Here is a 21,454-nt window from a genome sequence, read left to right on the forward strand (position 1 = left end):
AAATGGTCACCTTCGAAACATGTATTATTATTTTTTGAGAGGGAGGGCCTCTTTATTTCACAGGGGTGAAAACAGGCTCAGAGGAAGAAAGGGATCTGCTCAAAGTCACACAGCAGTGCCAGGGCTAGAACACAATTGCCTGTCTTCTTTTTGTCATACCTTCCATCTCCAAGGTGAGGAGGGGACGTAGGCACAGTTACGAGAGACAGCTGTGGTTGAGTGGTAGCCCCTCCTGTGGTCTCAGGTCACGCCCCAGAGGCCCTGCCCGTCCAGCTGGCTGCTACATCCTCCTCAAAGCCCAGATCTGTTTCATCCGGCCCCAGGCTGGACCTGGTGCTTGTCCAGGGCCCTGAGAGGGTAGAGCTGGACCATCTTATAGGGGCTGGTGCTGCGTGAGGAGGTAGAGGACACGCCCCAAGGGCAGGGTTGGGGAGCGGAGAATAAGACTCCTGAAGAGCAGAAAGAAGTCAGGGGACAGCAGGTCACTTGGAATTTTTATTTTTCACTGAGCTGAATGAGGAGATTCAGCTATGGAATCCAGAGAGAGTTCTACAGGAACAAAACAGAAATTGGCTGGGCCCTGGGCCCAGAGGACACAGGGAGCTGCCTGGGCCACTGTTCCAGCTTCATCTTTGGCACTTGGTCCCTTGCACAGCATCGCTCAGCTCCCAAGAACCAGAGCCCACAGTGGCAGCTGCTTGAGGCTATGGCTGCAACTGCTGCCCTGCCCAAAGAAGGGGTGGGATTGACTCCAAGGGGCCAGGGAGGCCAAGCTAGAATGAGTCTCAGAAATCACCCCATCCATCCCCATTTTGTAGATGAGGAGCAGTGCGTTTCAATGAGAATAAACATGAGAATCATACTCAGGCCTCCTGTCTGCTGGGGGTGTCTGCCTGAAGCCTCCTGTAAGCATATCTGAGTGTTGGTGTCTAGAGGGGCTGGGCACCAGGGGGCTGGCCTGTGCATGTGTGTCTGTGTGTGCCAGGATGCATCTGTGGCGTATGCCTCTGCACATGCCGAGGTCTCTGTCCCTCTGTGTGTTTCTCTATGGGTGCTCTGTGTGCAGGAATGTGGGGTCATGGCTAGAGAAGGTCGGGCCTATTCCGACAATTTTGGGAGGCTTCCCCAGGCTGAGCAGGGAGGGTGAGTCCTGAGGGGTGGAGTGGGGACATTGCTCCCAGTAGAGAGGGAGAGACCAGAGGCAGGCTGGGGAAACAAAGCCTTGGTGGGGTAAGGGTCGCTAGTGTGGGCCCAGCCCTCTGGTCACCCCAAGGGGCAACCCCAGGGGGAGTAGTCACATGATGTGGCACTTCTCAGCCGATTGCTTGAGATCCCCCAGGGTGGCCTGGGCCTTGTCCTTCAGTGAGCCAAGGTCCAAGCCAGGGAGGCTCGCCAGCTGCCCGAGGACTGAGGCCCGTTCCTCCTCCTCTGCGTCTTCCTCAATCATCTTCGCCAGCCCCTGGGGCAGCTCCATGTCTCCACCTGCCATCTGGATCTGGCTCTCATCAATCTCGTTCTGAAGGCAGGAAGGGAGGGGTGGGGTGGGGCTGGAGGTCTGTGGGAACTCTGAGCAGAGGGGGCGGGGAGGAGGCCTGCACCAGGCTCCAGGCCCCTACATTGTTCCAGTGAGGTCAGCCCCCTCCCCCACATCCCAGGACCACGCGTTTGTTTGACACTTGGACATGGAGACCTTGCACTTTTATACCACCTTACTTCACTCTGAGATGCTGAAGGTAAGATCCTAGTGGGTGTCAAACTGTTACCACCAGTAAGTCATACATTAAGTAGGTAACTGTTTGGTAAGAAGACTGTTGTTGACCACGCTGAAGGACGGCGCCAATAATAGTGATGGGCACCGTCCCTCACACACCTGTTACAGGGCCAACGCTGAGCTGGGTGTTTCAATTCTCATAATGACCCTGTGAGGTAGGTACTGTCCTTCTCCATTTTACAAATAAGGAAATTGAGACTCAGATAATTTAAGTAACTTGCCCGAGGTCATACAACTAGGAAGTGGGAAAGCTACATTTAAACCTATGTCACTGATTCCAATATCTGTGCTCTCTCTGCAAGGCACCTACTAACGGGCCTCACCCTTCCATATCCCTTTGGGGGCCCTGGGGCTTTCCACTTTCTGTCCTACTCAGTTACAGCCAAGTCTTCCGTCTTCTACTGGAATCAGAGTTCCCTGATGGCAGGAGTCTCTTATGTGCTTAATGAAAGCATCTGAGGAATGACTCTATTCCTAGCTGGGTTTAACTCAGCCACTTCCCAGAAAAGTAGGCTGTCTGGACCAGTTCTCCCTTTGAGAGACTTCCAAAAAACTGGTTGATTCCCTGTGGGGAGTCAGAGGCAGCCAGAGGTCCCAGCAATATTGGTTGAATGAGTGAATGTGATGTTCACATGTCTGATCTTCGCATTCAAGTGGAAGATCAAGGCTGGTGTACCACAGCCGATAGCGTTGTAGTTCTGTTTCTCCTCAGAGGTGATCATAGTCTGGGCACTGGGAGTGGCTTGTGCCTCAGGTCTTTCCTCAGGCAACAGGCATAGTACATATCCAGACCACCAGGGGCTACAGTGCAGGGGGGTGGGGGGGGGAGACTTCTTCCTGGCTGCCTGGACAGCCAAGGGGGCACTTGGCTCTCTGTAGACAGACCCATTCCCTGAAGGCAGTCAGGGATCCTGGAGAAGCACAGGCTCAGCATTCACAACTCTATCATTCACCAGCTGTAGGACCTTAGCCAAGCCCCTCAGCTTCCTTATCTGTAGATGTGGGTGAAAACTAGCTGGCAGAATTACTGAGGGGTTAGGTAAGGGTGCGAAGGTCAAGTGCACCTGGCACACAGAGGGTGCTGCCTTCTCCCCCACCCTACCCTCCAGGGGTGTTCAGAAGCCCCAAGAGCACTCACCCCCGAGGTAAAATCTGCTGCCTTCCAACTCTTCATCTGCCAGGCCTGACGGGCTGTGGAATATGGGTAGGAGGACAGGGGCCTGGACCGGCCCCAGAAATGGAGGACAGGGCTATCCCTCAGTGCCAAGCGGTGGTGCTGGCCCAGCTCCAGCTAACCGTGAATGAATGAAGGAGTTAGAGAAGGAAGGAGCTAACCAAGCTCTCCAAGAGTCTTAGGAGCTGAAAGTCGCGCAAAGGAGTGCAGAGCTGGGAGCTCAGGGTCCCGGATGCGTCTTGCAGACCCGGCTCCTAAGCTTACCTTGCGCAGCTGGTATTTGTCTCGGAAGTGGCTCCGCAGCGTGGCGCGCTCTGCTTTTCTCTGTGTGAACTGTGCGTCCCGCTCCATCCTGCGGGGGCACCGGGGGCAGAGTCATTGCCAGGACTGAGGGGATGGGCAGGAGGGTCTCCGTGTCAGGACAGCGACTGCACCGCTCCCGCCCCGCCGGCCTGTGTCAGGAGGGTGCTCCAACCTGGTGGGTTAGCCTGTGGCCTCTCCCTCATCACAGCGCCCTTTCTCATCTCCGCACCCGCCTCTCTGGGTGGAGGTATGGGGGGCGGGGCCGGGGGGTGGGGGTGGGGGTGGGTCATACTGTCTGTCTCTCCCTGCGGACCCTAATATATGTCCCTCTTGGCTTCAAACTCGGTCTGTCTTTTCCCTCCTGACAGGTTGTGTCGAGTGGCAGGAAGTATTTGAAACAGACTTGGATTCGTGTCCCCGCTCCATTACCACTTTTGGTATGTCTTTGGGTAAGTCACATACCTTTTTCCTCTTTTGTAAAATGAATATAAGATTTTGCAATTCACAAAATTGTTATCAGGATTAAGTGAAATAATAATAGCTAACATTTAATGATTTGCTCTGTGTGTCAGGCACTGTGCTAAGCAGTTTATATGCATTAAGTAATTTAATCTACATAAACATATAAAGCATGTTTTATGATTACATCCCCGTTTTACAGGCGAGGAAACCAAGGCACAGAAAGCTTCAGAAACTTGCCTAAATTCATCAAGTTAGAAAGAAGCAAAGCCAAGATCTGACCCACGCAGCTCTGGAGTCCAGCTCCTAACTCCACTCCAGGCGCCAATCTGTCCCAGCATTGTCAGCACACGAGTGGCTTCAATAGCTACCAGTGCATTGATCTCAGGGTCTGTCTCCGTGACTTTGAGCCCCCCTCAGCTGCACCGCTTTTCTCAGAGCCTCAGGCTCAGAGGAGCTCCAGACTCTGGGACCAGATCGGATTAAAGGATTACTTGTTTCAGTCAGAAATGTACGTGCCCCCACCCCATCCCACGTCCCTATGGCCCCTGCCCCCACTTCCTCTGGGCCCCAAAGCGAAGCTGGCGGGCGTCCTGGGTTTGAGGTGGGGTGGCACTGGTGGCAGCCTAGAGGGCACATTCCAGTCTCTTACAGAATCTAGAAAAGTAGGGGAGGGGCTTGAGGTCTGAGGTTGCCTTAGGGGTGGGCCAGGCGGCGGAGGGGGGCGGGGGGGGGGGAGGGGGATGGGGGCGGGGGAAGGGTCGTTGGAGCCCGGAAGGGTTCCCACTCACTTCTCTTCCACCAGTTGCTTCTGATATTCCTCGTACTCCTCTCGGCTCATGCCCTGCGCTTCAGCCGCAGACTTGTTCCCGTCCCCCTTGTCCTCGCCGCCCCCCAGGCTCCCAGTGAGATTCTTCAGCTGGCTGCCCACCATGGTCTTCACCATGAACGCCATGGTCTTCACTGGCCCGGGCACCGGGAGCCGATTACCACGCGCCAGGCACTAGGCACGTCCGCGCCTACTTCAGCACTAGGTCTCGCGGACAGCTCCCGCCGCGGGCCAGCACCCCACGCTCTGCGGCGCCCGCTGTCCTCCCCTGCCCGGGCCCGCCCCCACCTCCTAAACCCCTCCTCACCGGGGGCGGGGGGCATTCACGGGGCTGAGGAGGCTGTACCACGTGCCGGCTCCGCACTCCCGCCTCCCCCACGTGCCTCCTTCAACGCCAAGCTCTGCCGGGCACTGCTGACAACGGATTAGGGCCTTAGGGGGTGGGGTCGCTCCAGAGTGGAATAGGCTGCGCTGATACGCACCCGGGAACTCTGCCACTCCCTCCTCACGCCGATTGCTGATAGCCAGGATTTCAGCTAGGAGTTGAGAGTAACAGCGAGGGGCAAAGACCCAGCCCTAGGCCCTACCCCATTCTTCTCTCCTACCTGCTGTCCCAGCAGCTGTGAAAAAGAGCTTGACGCTAGAAAAGGGAGGGAGACACGGGGGGAGGGGCGTGGTCCCAATGATGGCTCCCTGGGTTGCCTCCGAGTTCTCAATCCTGCCTGCCCTGCAGCTGTAAGCGGGGCAGGGCACCTGGAGACACCCCTCCTTGTTCTGGTGAATTTTGGAACAGAATTATACAGTGGGACTCCTCCCTCCATAGTCCAGGGCTCAAGGTCTGTGCAATATTGCATCTTTTGGCGGTCATGCCACCCCTTGGCCTCCTTGCATGCTTGAAGCCCACTCCCAGCTACCTCTCCAGAAGAGGTAAAAGCCTGCAGAGAGATCAAGGCAATCTTGGAAGGTAAATAAGCATATCAAAGCATGGGGAGAGGGAAATCACTTTAATAAGGTTGGCGCTCCCCCAAAGCTGAGGTAGGAGCTGGGCACCCAGAGGGAGAGGGTACTGGCCTAGCCCTCCACCTCCCAGACACCATCCACTTCCCAGTGACGAAAAGTAGACACTCCTTCAGGGCTTCGAGGTAGGTCATGCATGCATGCTGGGGGAGAGGGGCTGCCTCCTCAGACCCCACAGGGCCCTAGGGGTGCATGGTGCAGGGCTCAGGGGAAGGCTGCCTGTGCGCAAATAGTCCTGAAGGCTCTTGTCCAGCTCTTGCTTGCTGCCAGGGAGAGAAGATGGTTACGTGGGCCTCTGCTTCTCTGGGCCTTTGAGACAGGGCTCCCTACACTTCCTCCACGCACTGCACAGCCTCCCCCGCTCTGGGGTCTTCTACGGCTCCCTTGGCCTGCCCCATCAGGACCACACTTTCCCCCTGGCATTCAAGGTCTATCCAGGTGGCTCCAGCCTCACGGCCACCATTGTACTCTTATGTTACACATAAGCCTGTCATCATTCCACCTCGTACCTTTGCTGTTCTCCTCACGTGGAGGTCGTCCCTTTCCTCCTCTGCTTTCAAAGCTCAACACACGTCCCTGCTCCTCCAGGACCACCGTGGCCCACAGTGCTTCCCCTTGTCTTGAAACTCCATCACAAGCACTGCCAGTCCCACTTCTGAGCTCGTTAGCACACCCTAGGTCTCTAAGTGTGTCACACATTCAACAAACACCCACCAAGCAGAAAGGGACCTCTTCCTAACCTCTGTGATTCTCTTTGCCCATTTTCACAAAGTGGTCCCACCCTTTGCTCTGACAGTATTGAACTTGCCACTTTTTCTCCAACACACTGTGTTTCTTTCATGCTTCCATGCCTTTTCTCACGCTCTTCCCTCTGCATTTATGCCTTTGCTTATCTTGTCAGGTTGGAAAACTAGATGCCTTGATGACCCCTATCAAATGTCCCTTCCAGGTCGATTCCATGACCTCCCCAAGCTGGGGCTAGTGCTTTTTCCTGTATTCTTATAGACTCTGAGCTTCCTGCCACCCTGGTACTGACCACATAGGGTGTGACTATTAGGTACTTGTCAGTTTCTCACACTCAAGAGTGAGTTCTGTGAAGGCAAGACTCAGCTAGGACCAACGGCTGAGTGCCTATTGAAAAAGATGGGTCCTAGTCTGGGCACTGCTCATTGCCAGCTGGGGGACCAGGCAGGTCCTGGGCCTCAGTGCCCTCTCTCTCAAATCAAATGGCTATGTCCCAGAACTGAGCCAGGTAGGTGTAGAAAGTCCTGCCTGTGGGAAGGCCCACCTGAAGTGCATATAGCAGAAGAAGCCCACAGTCTGGATGAAGAGGAAGACCAGGAAGAGGTGGGGCTGCAGACATGAGAAGGCCCCTGGGGGCTGGCCAGGGGGGCGGGCGTCCTTGGCTGCCACTTTCTAAAAGGGAAAGTTGTAAGTTCCTGGATCAGCTTCCTGCCCAGAAGCAGGGGGGTGACCTGGAATCTGGGCCACTGTGGGCTCTGTTTCCCTCTCCCAGGCTTGGGGCACCGTTGTTCTCATCCAGGGGACTTGGAGAGGGGGCAGAGTACAAAGCAGCCCCTCCCCAGCACCCACGGCTCCATCTGGGGAATAGCTGGGAAGGCCTGGGGCCCGGAATCATCAGGGGGTTGAAGGTTCTTGAGGCGAGAAGGAGAAACAGAGCAAAAGACAGGGTAATGGTGAAGGCAAGGAAAAGAACAAGACAGGGCAGGGGTGTGGGGGAGAGCAGGCTGTCCTGAGTGATCTTGGTCACAGCCCACTCCCGTTTCTCTTCTAGTCATTCAGGGAGTGACCAAGTGATCTCCAGGGCCCCGCTGGCACTGGGAGTCTGCGGGACTCTCCGGAGAGCAGAGAGAAGATGAGAGCTGTGTCCCTGTATGTGCATACACACAGGTACAGACAGGTGTGCCTGTCAGGGGTCCCAAGGCGGGAGGGCCTGGGGCTACAGAAGTGTTGGAAGAAGGGGGCTGAGCCCCACGGTGCACCATCCTTCCGCCTCACCTCCAGGCCCCGAAGGTCCTTCTGCAGGAGGCTCAGGATCTGGGCCAGCTCTGAGAAATGATGCTTGATGCCCACGGGCAAGTAGAAGACGTGGGCTCTTGAGGCCATGTGAGCAGCCGCATCCCTGGTGGGGAACGGAAACCAAGGGAGAGGACTCATCATCCCTTCTGGTTGCTCTCAAACCCTTTAACTGTTTCTTATCATCCCTGGCAGTAGCACCTGGGTGGATAACAGGCACCATCCATAGAGCCCCTTCTTGGGGGCTATTCTTACCCCAGTCCTTCTTTCTAGACTCTGAGACAGCTTTAGCTCAGAGAAGGGTGTCCCTAAAGCCCCAGGCTCCCTGGGCTCTGCCTTCCATCCCCAGCATTCAGGGGATTTAGCTCTCCTCCCTCATCCCACCTTCCCACCCCCAGCCACAGCATCTAGCCTGAGGTCTCCCACTTCCCCCCATCAAGATGACCCCCTGCCCCCAGGGCTCTATGCTGGGGGCAAAAGGAAGTCAGGGACCCCCTACCACCACTAGGCCTGATCTTGGTTGTGCTCCCTCCAAGAACCCCCTCAAAATGTCCTCTCCTTCCAGGAGCTGTTCCTGAGAAGGGCTCAGATTTCCTGGGGTGGGAATGTTGGGTGGGGGCCCTCCCAGGGACAGTTGCTTTTAAACTAGGACTTTCAAAACTTTAAACTTGATTGAATTTAAACAATTAAATTCAGATCAACTCAATAAACCTAACCGCCCCCAGCCCCTCCCTATGTGCCAGGCTTTGTGCTGGTTGCTCAGGAAAGGATGAAAGTAATCAAGGTCTAATAGAGGAACTCCAGGCAGAGAAGCAAGTTGGTGGAGTAGGGCTTTTCTTCTCCCTATAACCCCTTCTCACCCTGTGCCCTTACCTCATCTCTTGCAGGTCCTGGAGCAGAGTCTGCTGTCCACAGAGCAGGGTGCTGACCTTGGCAGAATCCTGCAAGAAAGCCAGCCTCTTTTTTCTTTTTAAGGAGGGCACAGCTCACCGTGGCCCATGTGGGGATTGAACTGGCAACCTTGGTGTTATCAGCACCACGCTCTAACCAGCTGAGCTGACTGACCGCCCCCAAGCCAGCGTCTTCTCTAGGGCCTAGGCTTTGGCCTCTCTTCTCAGAGTCCTCCTTCCCAGGGTACTGCAGCCCTGCCTGTTCCTTCTAGAGGCCTTACTTACCAGATGACCTGGCCTTCCTCATTATGGAGTTTATCTGAGCCTGGTCCATCTCAGCTTCTGGATTCCCCCTCCTCTCAAACCCTCTCCTTGAGGGAGGTTTCCCCACCACAGTGGCCACTCCTGGACTTTCTCAGAAGCCCTCCACTTTCTAGAAGTGTTTCCGCCCCTGAAGGAGGCACGGACGTGGTCCAGTCCCCTCCGCCCCCCTTCCCCAGGGCACAGTGCCCATCGTCTCCCAGTGAGTGGGCCCCAGTGTTGCTGAGACCTGGAGAGGTGGCCGTCCCTCTCTGGGGTGGATAGAATCTGGCAGGAGGAGTCCTGGGCATGGAGGGAGGGTCAGAGGGGCCTCGCCTTGGAGTGTGGCATGCCTGCTCTCTTCCCCACTGCAGCAGCCCAGCCTCAGCTGCTCTGACCTTAGGAAACAAGATTCAAACCTCGAGCCGCCAGAGCCCAGTGAAGCGCACAAGAGCCGCTGGCCTCTTCTGCCCAGCATCTAACATGGTGACTGAGTTCGACTCAGGCCCCAGGCTGGGCGTGCCGTGGGGCCCGACTTCCTGGGGAGAAGCCAGGATGGCAGTGGAGAGGAAATGACGATTCTGGTGCATCTGAGCATTAACAAGCCGTATGGGAATCAAGTCACATGTGGAGCTACATGCACCCAGTCTATTTTTGTCACTTGTCTACAGACCCATGTCCAAATACCTGGCGTCTCCTCTCACAGCACAGCGGGTGGCTCCTTGGGCAGACCTAGCTTCCTGAACACCCTCCTGTCCGGCAGGTCCAACACATCCTGTGACCTGCAGCATTTCACCCCTGCCTTCCTTTCCCTCTAGACGTTGGGGGACAGTAGTTCTGAAGTATAGTGCTTGCTCCCCTTTCTGAGCACAGGGAGCCCACTGGTGCCATGGGACCCCGTGCCTAGGGAGCTCAGCCTTTCCAGGCCTGCATGGATGTTTGAGGGGCCACTCACCCAGGTACCCTCAGGCCCGGCCTTGCCTGGGGACCCCAGCTGCTTCTTCCATTGCCTCTCAGCCTGGGCCAGCTGCTCGGAGAGACCCTGGAGCGCCTGCAGGATCTGTCTGTGTCTGCCCAGTGTCTCCTCCAGGTCAGGGATCCTTTCCCCTAGGGGTTGGGGCAGAGCTGGGCCAGCCAGCCAGTGGGGGTGGGGCAACAGATCCTGTCTATTGGGGGCTTCTTGGAGAGGGATCCAGAAAGGCATGGCTTCTGCCTCCAAGAGTGTCCCCTGGAAAGATGTGTTTAGGTGGCGGGGTGGGGAGAGGACAGAGCAGGGTCTTGCTTAGATATGGCTTCTACCTCCCCATCGGTTAAAGGATGCCTGAATCGAAGGGCAGAGGGTCCTGTGATACTCCAGTGGGCCCCTGCCCCACCTGCCTGCTCCTTGGGCCCCTACCCTCTCCCTGGTCTTTGGAGCTCAGCTTTGGAATCATGTCCTCCCTGGTGCCCAGGTCCAGCTTGGCCCGCAGTCCTTCCAGCTGTCTCGCCAGGCGGAGCTGCTCCATCTCCAGGAAGGGATGTGGGGGAGCCTGGAGGAGGAAGACAAAAACTAGGGCCTGAAACCTGTGAGAGATCCAGGGGTGAGAGGGTCACACAGGGCCCACCACAAGCCCAGTCCCTCTCCCTGGCCAAATGTTCACCCCAGCCGAGGAAGAGCCCTGGTTCCGCCTCAGCTCAGCTGCCAGACCCTGTGTTTCTGGGCCTATGAGCCTTGCTCCACTGCCAGTCCCCACACCCTTCCATCCCGCTGGGGCCTAGACCCCAGCAGCTCTCTCAGGCCTCAGGCCTTTGGTCACGCCCATCATGCTCTCAGCTAACTGCCTCTGTTCCTTCCAGCTTGTCTACTGTCCTGGTTGGTTAGGACCCCCTTGTCTGTGTGCCCACGGTCCCCAGCCAGCCCGGGAGGTCCTTGAGGACAAGCCCTGGCTCTGGGTCCCCTTTGCCCCCAGCACGGCCCAGCACAAGGCCTGGCCTGAGCAGAGCTCAGAGAGCAGGTAGAGATAATGGCTGGAATGGCAGGTCCGAAGGCACCATGACATGAGCAGAAGCATCTGGGGGAGGGGTCCCTGGGCTGGGGGAGTGGGGCCTCTCCCCAGCCTTCCCCCTAGGGGGGCCCAGGGCTGACATCACCTCTGGACCCGGCTCCCTCAGACTGTATGTCAGGAAGGACAAGACATCATGGTCATCTGGAAAGGGGGTTAGAGAAGAGAAGGTAGGACCTGCCACCCCAGCAGCCAGCTCACTCACTCAGCCCTCACCCACCCCCAGGCTCCAATCTATTCCAGGCAAGCAAAGAGATCTGGGTGACCTTGGGCAACTCTGATGCTTATCTTGTTTACTTCATAGGAAAGGTGTGAGGGCCAGACAAGCAGATGGGTGGGCTGTGACCCCCCCCCCCATTCAGCCAGAGGTGGGCCCCCAGTGAGTAGGAAAATTGGACAGTCCTGGGCTAGAGCCGTGGAAGCAGACTGAGCATGGCTGCTACTGGCAAACGCCGCTCTGTGGTGGCCATCTCCTCAGCATGGCTCTGACCATGTCACTCTCCTCCTCAGAAACCTTCCATGACTCCCCAGTGCCCAGTCTAAAGATCGAAGTCTCGGCATTCATGGATGCCTTCTGTCTGATTGGACCTCACTTTCCAGCTGTGGGTCCCTCCATGGACTCTGCTTTGCCCCATTTCCCTAAATGTCCTGCATGGCTGCCCCTCTGCCACTTGTCCCACAGCTCCCAGCCAGGGGCACTTATGGGCCCAAAACTTCTTGTGTTTTACCCTAGTTGAGACTTTCAACAACTCTTGCCAGGAAGATGGGAGAAGATTTGTGACTTGCCCAGGTCACATGGTGAGAAAGTGGCTGTCCCCAAACCCAGTGCTCCTTAGAAGGCGTGCCCAGGATGATTCATTAGGCACCATTCCTCTGCTCTTACCTGTCCTCAGGCCCTCACCTGCCAGCGTGCTGGTGGCTGCTGAGACCCCAAAAAAACCTCCAGGGGCCAAAAGCAGAGGCCCCACCTCGACGCACACTTCATCTGGGTCGTTGGGCGTGAGGCCGCTGTTCAAGGACACCTGAAGGGCACAGGGGAGAGAGCCCCTTGCAGATGGAGTCCCCCTTCTCCCCTGTGCCCAGCAGGGGGTTTAACTCTCTGGCTGCCCTGGCCCTAAAGGGGGTCAGGCAGTCACAGGGCTTGGTGGCAGAATGTCATGGAGAGCTTGGCACACCTAGCCTCACACGTATGTGCTCTGGGTCATTCAAGAGTCTGTAGGGAGGAGGACCAGTGTATGCGTTCCCCATGTGTGCCAGGGACCCTGTGTGCTGGCACAGGCCGGAGTCTGTTGGGGTCGTGGGCCACAGATCACACAGCCTTTCTCAGCTCGAGCCTGTAATCTGCACACCCCACCGGGAGGACCCCCAAAAGCAGGAGTGTTCACTCACGTGTAGCCTCTGTCCCCAGTAGGTGATCCGCACTCTGAAGGGGTAGGGCCGGTTCCGAAAGTCCCGGTAGCAAGAGCCCAGCACCCGGCTGGCTCCATCCCTGTGGGGACTTGGAATCCAGCCAGGCCACACAGGACCCAAGGCCTGGCCAGTGGGGCAGTCCCACAGGCCGTTCTGCCCAGACCTGCCGCGCCATATCCCCCAACTGGGTGACTGCTGTGGGACATGTCCCTGTGTCTAGCTTAGCAGAAGAGAGAGGGGCAGGAGAACAGGCCGTGCCTGGAGGAGTTGGGGACTTGTGGTTTACAGAAGGGGCCAAGGGCCTCTCCGTGACTTTTCTTCCCTAGGGGGACAGAGCCTGGACCCGCAGTGGGATTCCAGCCCTCAATCCCCAGGCCTACCACCTTCTCCCGCTGCCCCACCCTCCTTCCCGTGCCCTTAAACTCCAAGTTCCCCTGCGCCTCTGGGTAAGGCCTCTCTTTCCTGTCCCTCTGCCAAGCTTGGCCCGCAGTAGGACAGACTCAGGTCGACAGCACAAGATGAGTCCTAATAGCTAAGGTGCCGGCCCTGCAGGACAGAGCAGCAGGCTCTGGGGAGTTAGGGGCAGGTGCTGAGCCGAGAGGTCTGTAGTTTCTCTGGGCACATGGACACAGACGCTCCTCACAGCGCCTGCCACAGCGCCTGCCCCTGCTCCATTCAACTCAGAGGGAGATGGCACGGAGCAGGGAGAAGGCACCTGTGTGTGCCTCCTAGCTGTGACCTTGGGCGTTACCTCAGCTTCCAAACTTCCAGTCCCCCATCTTTAATGTGAGGACAATAATTGAAAGCACCTCATAACGTTGTTATGAGAGTGACTGAGACCATGAATCCAAGTGCTTGGTGCTGCCGCGCACACGGCAAGCTCCACCTCGTAGTGTTAGCAATTATGCTCGTTGTTACGAGCTAAGTTGTTTGCTGACACTGATGGACTGGCTTAGCTACTGAGGAGGGAGCCAGGCTGCAGGGGGGGAAGCCACGTCATCTGGGAGAAAGCGAAGGGCGCTGGCAGGCAGGCAGCTGGCACAGGGGAAGGACATGGCCCCTTCACAGGCAATTCTGGCCTCAGATTTCAGCTCTGTACACAGCTGTGTAACCTCAGGCAAGTACTTCACCTCTCTGGGCCTCCATGTCTTCCCCTGTCATTGGAGACTAATAATCCCCATTTCTCAAGAATGTTGGGGAACAGACAAGATGATGTGTGTGCAAACACCCAGCACGGGCTTCACCTGCGTCACTTTACTATGCCCACTAATTTGAGGCTCTTGGGCTGAATGACTGGGGGAGTCAGTGGGGCAGTTCCCAGGAAGAGCAAGCAAACTCTGGTCCTGGGCCCAGAGGAGGGGCAGCCGGGACTGAGCGGGAGGGAGCCCAGGGCGGCAGGGAGGGCACAGCCCTGGGAGGGGTGGGCTTCCTGTGAGAGGCGCGGGCAGGGACACGAGTGGGTAGTATGAGAACAGCGCAGGAATGGGGGTCGGTGTCAGTCCCACGGGCCCTTACCGAAGCGGCTCGGAGTGGGTGTGCCCGTCACTGGCCAGCACATGGACGGCAGGGCTGCTCTACATGGGACGGGACAGGCAGCCTGAGTGTGCGCAGGGAGCGGCGTGAGGGTGCGGGCGGGAAGGAGGCTGAGGGTGATGGTGTGGGGAGGAGACCACTGCTCACCTGGGTATTTTGGGCTGAGGAGTCAAAGAGGATCCCAACGCCGTCCCCCGAGGCCAGACCGCCCAGGACAGAGCCGACTTCACCCCTGCCCTGGGTGTACCACACAGCCTGCGGGACCTCAGCTACTCAGCTCCTCTGCAGGACACTGCAACCCGGGCTCACCGGCCGCCTCCCTGCTGCACCCCCTCTTCCGGGCCTTGGCAGAGGCCACTCACCAGGCCCTGGGCTCCCTGGCGCCCCAGACCGGTCACCCTCATCTGCATCTCCACCTCCCAGCCAGAGAAGAGGACAGGGGCCCGGCTCCACACAGCGCCGCTTCGGTTCCGCATGGATGGGGCCAACCGCACTTCCTCCAGGCCCAGGATGGCGTCTGTGGACCAGGCAGCTCAGGGCCTGCGCGCCACCTTCCCCTTTGCCCCATTAGTCTCCCTCATTGGCCTGGCTTGGCTCTGGGAGGAGGAAGCAGGTAATATCAAGGCCTGCCATTAAATACCAGGCCAGCTGGTCAGATGGAGGAATCCACTGAAGAAGTGGGCACTGGAACCACCCAAACTGGGCACCTTTGCCAGGGGAGGGCAATAAATGCCAGACCCATATAAGAGCAGCCTGCCCGCACCCTCACTGGGGCCTCACAGGTCTGTGAAGACTGCTTTGTACCAGACCCCCGCTGACAGAGGAGGAAACGGAGGCTCAGAAAAGTTAAGGAACTAAGGGGATTGGAACTCTGCTCCACCTAACTCCAAAGTACAAGCTTCTTTCACCAGGAGAGAGCTTGAGACCAAGCCTTTCTTTCTGAGACGAGGAAACTGAGGCCCTGTGAGGGAAAAGGACATGCCTGAGACACAGCACATAGCAGCGCCTTTGAGAGAATAATGACTGGAGGGCTCCAGTGTTCCAAAATGAGGCTTGGGGCTTCCTGGTCAGGGGGCTAGAGGGCACTCCAAAATGAGGAAAGTGTGAAAGCAAAGGTGGAACTAGCCTGCAGGACTGGGAGGAAAGGGTGAAGGATGGAGCACGCGTGCGTGCGTGTGTGTGTGTGTGTGTGTGTGTATTACCACTGGTGGAGATGGGGGGGGACGAAGAGGAGAGAGGAGAAAAACTGAGGCAGGCTTGGCAGGAACCAGAGGGAGGGAGATCAGAGACCCCACCCCAGCTGGCTCCCTACCCCTTTGACCTGCCAGCCTGGAACCTGGCCCAGGGCCTAGTCCCTTGTCCCTGCCAGGACTTTCCATGTACTGCTATTCCAGCCTGTTTACTCAGCAAAGGTCAGGGCTGGGGGGTGGCCCAGGCTAGGAGACTGGAAGGCCAGAAGTCCTGGGGGCCCTTGGAAGTCACCAGTGCCTCTGAAGTGACTGGCAGGAGGCAAGGATCGCCCACTGTCTACTACACTGGTGCCTTCAGCCTTATATGGCTTGTTCATGGGACCTCGCCCCAGACTGTGGGCGCCTTAAGCCCTGTGTCTCTGGGATGGCCGCAGGGGGAACGGGGGAGGGAGTCTAATAAAAGGATGGATGAATGAATGAACAATGAACATATCACTGGGTGATCCAGAGCCTCTGCCTCTGCTGCCCCACATGGTCTGTGACACCTCCGATTTGGCCCAGAACAGTCAGTATGGTACAGGCCCTGCCACCCCAGTGCTGACGCGGCCTGACATGCTGCTGTGAGAAACAGCCCCTCCTTTGTTTACTTCCTGTGCCTCTGAGGACTAGGCCAGGACCCGTGATAGGACCTGTCATCTTAAAGGGATATTTGTTCTGGTCTCAGTAGCTCTGTTTCTCAGAACTTCCATCTCATGGACACAGAAATACACAATGGATCTGCTTTCTATCTTGGCTTTGCTGCTAGGAGGCTCTGAACAAGATCCATAGCCCAGCTCTGAAGGGTGGGCAGGCCTCACAGCATATGTTTTGGCAACAGGCCACATTCCTGGACTCATTTCATGCCCCGACCCCAAGCCTCATTCTTCTTGCTCACTCTTCATTTAAGTTCTGCTCTATTGCATAGGTCCTTGTAAGTCTTCAACAATCATTTTTGAAATAAAATTGGGTAGAAGACAGTCTCTTTGTAGGTCCCGGTTTGGAAGGCCCTGAACACAGACGTGTGGGCTATGATGCCCTCGTGCCTGCTTCTACCCAGCACACGTACAGGGCATGGCTAGGGTACCCCTCCAGGCAGCCCGCACCCCGCCCCTTCTCATGGATAGCCACAACCTGACACGATGGAGCCAGAGAGTGGAGGTTTATGCTGGCCCAGGTTGCCCTATGCGTGTGTCTGGCACTCAGCATGTGAGCCTGTGTGTGTGTGTGTTCACAGGTCCAAGAGGCAGGGATGGGGGGTGAGAGCATCCTCTGAGGAGAGGCAGAAGAAGAGAAGAGAAAAGCCTTAAGGCAGAGAGGAGAAACTGCAGCTGGTGGATAGGGCTGGGATGTGGTGTGTAGAACAGGAGACAAGCCTTGGAGGGATCCTGGGCCCCCGGCACTGCCTGCCCCAGGCCTGGACCCATCTTCGGCAGGGGCTGGCCCACCCCCCACCAAGTCACAGCCACCCTGAGTGGTCAGCTGCTCCAGCACACTGAGGAAACCTGGGCATGCTCGGTCCCCACCTTACCCCTCACCTCCATGATGGCTCCAGAAGGGTATTCCAGCCCCAGGCAATGCCAGCCTTGGTCCTTTGAAACTGAGCTTGTACTCAAATCTTCGCTGAGGAAGACGGCCCCCGTCAGGGCTGTCGGGGGCCAGGAGCAGGAGGAGAAGGCAGAGCAAGGGAGTAGGGCCACAAACCACAGGCATTGTGAAAGGATATAATGTCCCTGCCCAGGGTGGATCCCTAGCTGGGTGGCCAGGGAGGGGCTCCAGGGAAGGGCCAGGTGGGGAGGAGCGGGGGACTGGCTAGGAGTTGGTTTCTGGCACTGACTTCTCCCTCCTTCCCCACACAGACATCCTGTTCCTTCCAGGCCTGTCCTCAGGCCACACCCCTCCCTTACCTCTAGCCTGACCAGCTGAATCCCTGACCCCTGACACTTGTCTCACCTGAGCTCTGCCCACACTCCTGGGTTCAGGCCACCTTTCCACCTTCCCTCAGCTCCAGCAGCTGAGCAGCCTCAGGGATCACAGGGACAGGCTACCCTTCAGTCACCCTGGCCTCTCCTCTGGGCTTGGGACAGACTTCCACACGCTGCCTTTGTCCTGCAGACAGGTGTCCTGGCAGTCTGGCCACCACCCGCCCCGTCCTCCCGGTCCTGCTTGCTCCCCTGTAATGCTCAGCTCTCCCATATTCCCAAAGGCGCAGGCCGCCAAACAGCCTGGTTTCCTCAACAAATAAACTACATGAAAAACTGAAAGAGAGCAAACAAATGCAGTGTGTGAGCCTTGTTTGGAGCTTAATTTTAACCAACCAACTGTGGGAAAAAGTGAGACAATTGGGGAAATTTGAACAATGGGTGTCTGATTAAATTAAGGAATTATTTAAAAAATTTTTAGTAGTAATGTATTGTGATTATATTTCTAAAAAGTCTTGTGTCTTTTGGAGAAATGTGTTAAAGCTCTGGAGTAGCTGCTATAATGTCTCACATCTGTTCCAAATCCCCCAGACTTGGTGGCACAGCACTGGCCTTGAGTTGATAACTGTTCAAGTAGGATGGTGGGGGCATGGGGGTTCATTGTATTCGTCTCTCTACTTTTATATGTTTCATAATTTCCAAAATAAGCACATTTAAAAAAAATAAGTCATCTTATATTTCAAATATTTTCATCCAAATGTTGGTTTTCCAGAGTGGCTGGCTCATCTGCCAAGGATTCTAGATGCATGAAGTTTGCTAATCTTTGTAAGTTCCCAGTAGGGTTCAGTTACAGAAGCTCTGCAAGTTAATTAAATCAAGGCTGTAAATGGAAACTTCTAGGGCATGCTGAAGGAAAATGCTCATTTCTCCACACTGAGCCCTCAGCCACCTCCACCCGCTTTCCTGGCACTTTCCCAGCCGCATTGTGGAAACGGGGGCCCCATCCCGGCCCTGCCCCTTGAACTTCCCGGCTCCTGGCCCTGCCAGCACGTGCAAGGCCTGACCATGACCCGTTCTCTGTGCTGAGTGGACACTTCTTTTTTTCTTTCAAGGAGGGCCCAGCTCACAGTGGCCCATGAGGGGATTGAACTGGCAACCTTGGTGTTATTAGCACCGCGCTCTGACCAACTGAGCTACCCGGCCACCCAAGTGGACACTTAACCCAGTCTCTGCGATGTGAAACGCCATGGACATCCCCTGCCCCCACTGCCCCATGCTGAGCACCCCCCAGGGCTCACTTGCTTCTTCCTGCCCCCCCACTGCTTGCTGCTCCCTTGACACTGCTCTCTCTCCCCAGCCCTTACACTGGGCTCCATACACTGCATCTCCCCCACTCACCACCTACTCCCTGGCCAAGCTCATCCATGCCTGTGGCTTCAAGCACCTCTGCTGTGGCCACGATCCCCAAAGCTCTACTTCCAGCCCATCTTCTCCCCAGAGCTGCAGGCTCGAATGAACATCCAACTCCTCAGGGAACAGCTCTGTTCAGATGTCACACAGGCCCCCAGGTGACATGTCCAAACCAAACTCCTCTTCTCCAACACCTGGCCCATCGTCGTCCAGGGTTGGGGGCTCATGCATGGTACCCCCATTTTACTGAGCCAGAGACTGGAATCCCCCAGATCCCTTCTGTCTCATCCTCTCATCGGCCATCAGCAAGCTCTTCAATCTGCTCTTGCCCTCTCATATTGTGGTACCCATTCTCTCCAAGCCTCAGTTTCCTCGCCTGTAAAATGGGGATAATAATAGTGTATATCTCCAAGAGTTGTTTGGAGGGTTAATGAGGTAACACACCTATTGTGCTTAGAACAGGGCCCAGCAGACAACGAGTGCTCAGCAAGACATCAGCTGTGTTTACCTTCCTCTCCACCTCCTACCGGCTTTGGCTTCACCAGCCCAGGCCACTGTCAATCACCGCCTGGCCACTGCAGCCTTCCCACCGTCTCCCCGTTTCCACTTGGGACACCTCCTCACCTCCCAGGCCAGATTGTAGTCAGGAGGATCTTTCTAAAATGCAGATCTGACCCCGTGATTTCTCTGTCCTAAACCCTTCCATCGCTCCTGGTCATCTTTGCATAAAGTGAAACTATTTGTGGGGCCTGCAAAGCCAGGTAGGTCTGGGCCCTGCTTTCTCTGCAGCCTTACTTGCTCCCAAACCGCGCCACTGGAACCTTCGCCCCAGCCACTTATGCACCTCACCACCTTTGCCGGGCAGTACCCTTCCTTTGCCAGAACACCTTGCTCTCTGCCGCTACCTGTCCTACAAGCGTCTGAGAAGCTGCCCTGCCCCCCATCTCCTCTATCTCACTGCTTCTGTGTGGGCAATGGGAGATGCCCACCAGATTCTGGGCACCAAGTTGAGTTCTGAGTGGGATCCCATCAGTCCATGAGCTCCTTGAGTCCGTGAGTCCTATGTCTTGTTCATCTGTGATGAGCCAGTGGCCAGCGCAGAACAGAACGGAAAGATGAGAAAAGAAAGAGGGGAAGACAAAGAAAGAAAGTATAAATCAAGTGAGAGGAAAGGGAGTAATGACAAGGAAGCTAACATGCCACCAGGTGGGAAGAATAGTCACGTCCAGGCCCCAGGCCTGCATTCCCGTAGGGCCCCATCAGCGGGACCCTGTTTCTCGTTCCACATTGTCGCACCTGCTCCAGTTCCGTTATGGTGCCTGCCTGGCCCCTCCATGGCCCATGGCCACCAGACCATTGTCTGTCTCTGAACCGAGCCGGCTTGGCCCAGCTAGTAAGAGCCCATGGTGCTGCCTTTAGTGAAGAGAAGACCACTGGGTCAGCAACAGTCAGGTTCGAGCTCCCAGCCACTGCGGCCTCAGCCGACGCTGGACAGTCACCAGGCACGGCTGCCTGGCTCTGCAGGACAGTCCCTCTCCTATCGCAGGCCCGTTCCAGCTCACCCCCCCTTGCTCTAAGAAAGGCTCCACCTTCTCTTGCTCCCTTCCCCTCCCCTCTCTTTTTCTGCCTCCCTCAGTCCTTCCCTTAGGCAGTCAGATTTGCTCAAGCTTCTGCCCTCTTAATTCTCTACCTCTCGTCCTCCCCATTACAGCTTAATTTCTGTGTGGAACTTTCTGCATGGCCCTCCATTGTCATCTAGAATCTGTTCACACCAAACCCAGGTCCTGCCGATGTCGCCAGTGACCTCCTCCTGGCTAGCACTGATGGGCACTCGGCCTGCCTCATGTGTCTTCTGGGACACGGGGACCTGCTGGCTCGTCTTGGACTCTTCCCTCGGCCTCGTGACAGGGACTCTGTCTCCTCCACACCTGGCCTGGTCAGCCTCCTCTAGACCTTTGAGTGTTGAGAGTGCCCCCAGGCTCGGTCTTGGGTCCCCTTCTCTTATGCATGTCCCCTCCCAAAGTGACCTCCTCCTCGCATGCTTCAGGTTCAAGCCAGACACTGTTAACTCCCATTTCCCTCTCCAGCCTCTGGGGTCCAGCAACTTACTTAACACCTCTTGGTAGGTTCAAAGGCACACTCAAAACTCATCATGCCCTGAACAGAACTTGTTTTCTCAATACGTCTCCTGGTTCCCGGCTCAGACGGTCCCCTGCCCCTGCTCGCCCACATCCATTCTGCTGGAGTCAGGCGTTGCTATGGCTCCTCTCTCCTTCACCTTGTCCTGACTTATTACCAATCTTACCTCCCTCTGGAGTCTGTCCACTCCCACCATCCTCTCCCATGGATCAGTCCTCACTGTGCTTCCTTCAGACTTTCTCCACCAGCAGCTAGGGTGATCATTTCAAAAATACATTATCTGACATGTCACCCTCCTGCTCAGAACCTGTTGCTCGCTCCCCCTCTTCTTGGAGACCCTGGAACAAGCTGCCCACCTCCAGTCTCAGCATCTGTTCCAGGAATGCTGCTACCTAACCCCCCCAACCCCTCACCTGTTCATTCTTCCAATCTCAGCTTACATGCTGCCTCTTCCCGGAAGCCCTCCCTGATCTATAGATAAGATCTGATTCCCCTGGTATGTTTCTTCCTTAGCACTTATCAGTTTGTAATTAACTGTCTGTGATTGTCTTCCTGTGATCTCCACAGGGTCCATTGCTCACTACTGAACACCACTCCTAGCACACTTCAGGTATTCAAATATTTTGTTGTTGAACAAATGGCCTAATTTTAGAAAAACGCACCTGGCAGTGTGCAGAGGACAGATTGGGGGAGGTAAGGAGGCTGCCGCACTGGGCTGGGGTTGGGGTGGGATGGGAGATGGTGCTGGGCCACAGTGCAGGCTCCAGGCACACTGCAAAGCCGGGATTTCAGCCCTGGGGTTCAGGCCCTGCGGGCTAGGGCAGGAGGGGACAGAGCCCCAACTGGACAAGAGAACCCCCAACTGCACTGAGCACTGCCCTGGGGAACCTGAGCGGGAGACAATGCCATGGCTGGTCCTCCTTCTCCATCTGTGCCCTCCTAGAGCCCCCCTCCCTTACGCCCTCAGGCACAAGGCTGGGCATGTGGTGGAG

At 56.5% G+C, this 21,454-nt stretch overlaps 2 protein-coding genes across 3 annotated transcripts; both read right to left on the reverse strand.

Moving 5' to 3' along the window:
* Positions 1 to 482: 482 nt before the first annotated feature.
* CPLX3 (complexin 3) lies at positions 483 to 4,817 on the reverse strand. Its single transcript, XM_019750953.3, has 3 exons — positions 4,499 to 4,817; positions 3,210 to 3,297; positions 483 to 1,516 (listed from the first exon to the last, which is right to left on the reverse strand). The coding sequence occupies exons 1-3, from the start codon at positions 4,660 to 4,662 to the stop codon at positions 1,295 to 1,297; spliced, it is 474 nt and encodes a 157-aa protein (XP_019606512.1). The 5' UTR covers positions 4,663 to 4,817; the 3' UTR covers positions 483 to 1,294.
* A 345-nt stretch (positions 4,818 to 5,162) lies between these two features.
* LMAN1L (lectin, mannose binding 1 like) lies at positions 5,163 to 16,704 on the reverse strand. 2 transcript variants are annotated; one of them, XM_088796828.1, is made up of 14 exons: positions 16,530 to 16,704; positions 14,128 to 14,282; positions 13,913 to 14,020; positions 13,748 to 13,806; positions 12,212 to 12,311; positions 11,724 to 11,844; positions 10,911 to 10,966; positions 10,177 to 10,309; positions 9,736 to 9,887; positions 9,031 to 9,083; positions 8,464 to 8,547; positions 7,573 to 7,696; positions 6,842 to 6,969; positions 5,163 to 5,816 (listed from the first exon to the last, which is right to left on the reverse strand). In XM_088796828.1, exons 1-14 carry the CDS (start codon positions 16,702 to 16,704, stop codon positions 5,684 to 5,686), a joined length of 1,581 nt encoding a protein of 526 aa, XP_088652954.1. In that variant the 3' UTR covers positions 5,163 to 5,683. The 2 variants fall into 2 exon arrangements, with proteins under 2 accessions (XP_088652954.1, XP_074184389.1); XM_074328288.2 differs by lacking the exon at positions 9,031 to 9,083 and having other exon boundaries at positions 8,464 to 8,531.
* Between the last annotated feature and the right edge of the window lie 4,750 nt (positions 16,705 to 21,454).

The sequence above is a fragment of the Rhinolophus sinicus genome, chromosome 3 (genome assembly GCF_057876585.1).
Source record: "Rhinolophus sinicus isolate RSI-liver-muscle chromosome 3, RSI-T2T, whole genome shotgun sequence".
Classification (NCBI taxonomy): domain Eukaryota; kingdom Metazoa; phylum Chordata; class Mammalia; order Chiroptera; family Rhinolophidae; genus Rhinolophus; species Rhinolophus sinicus.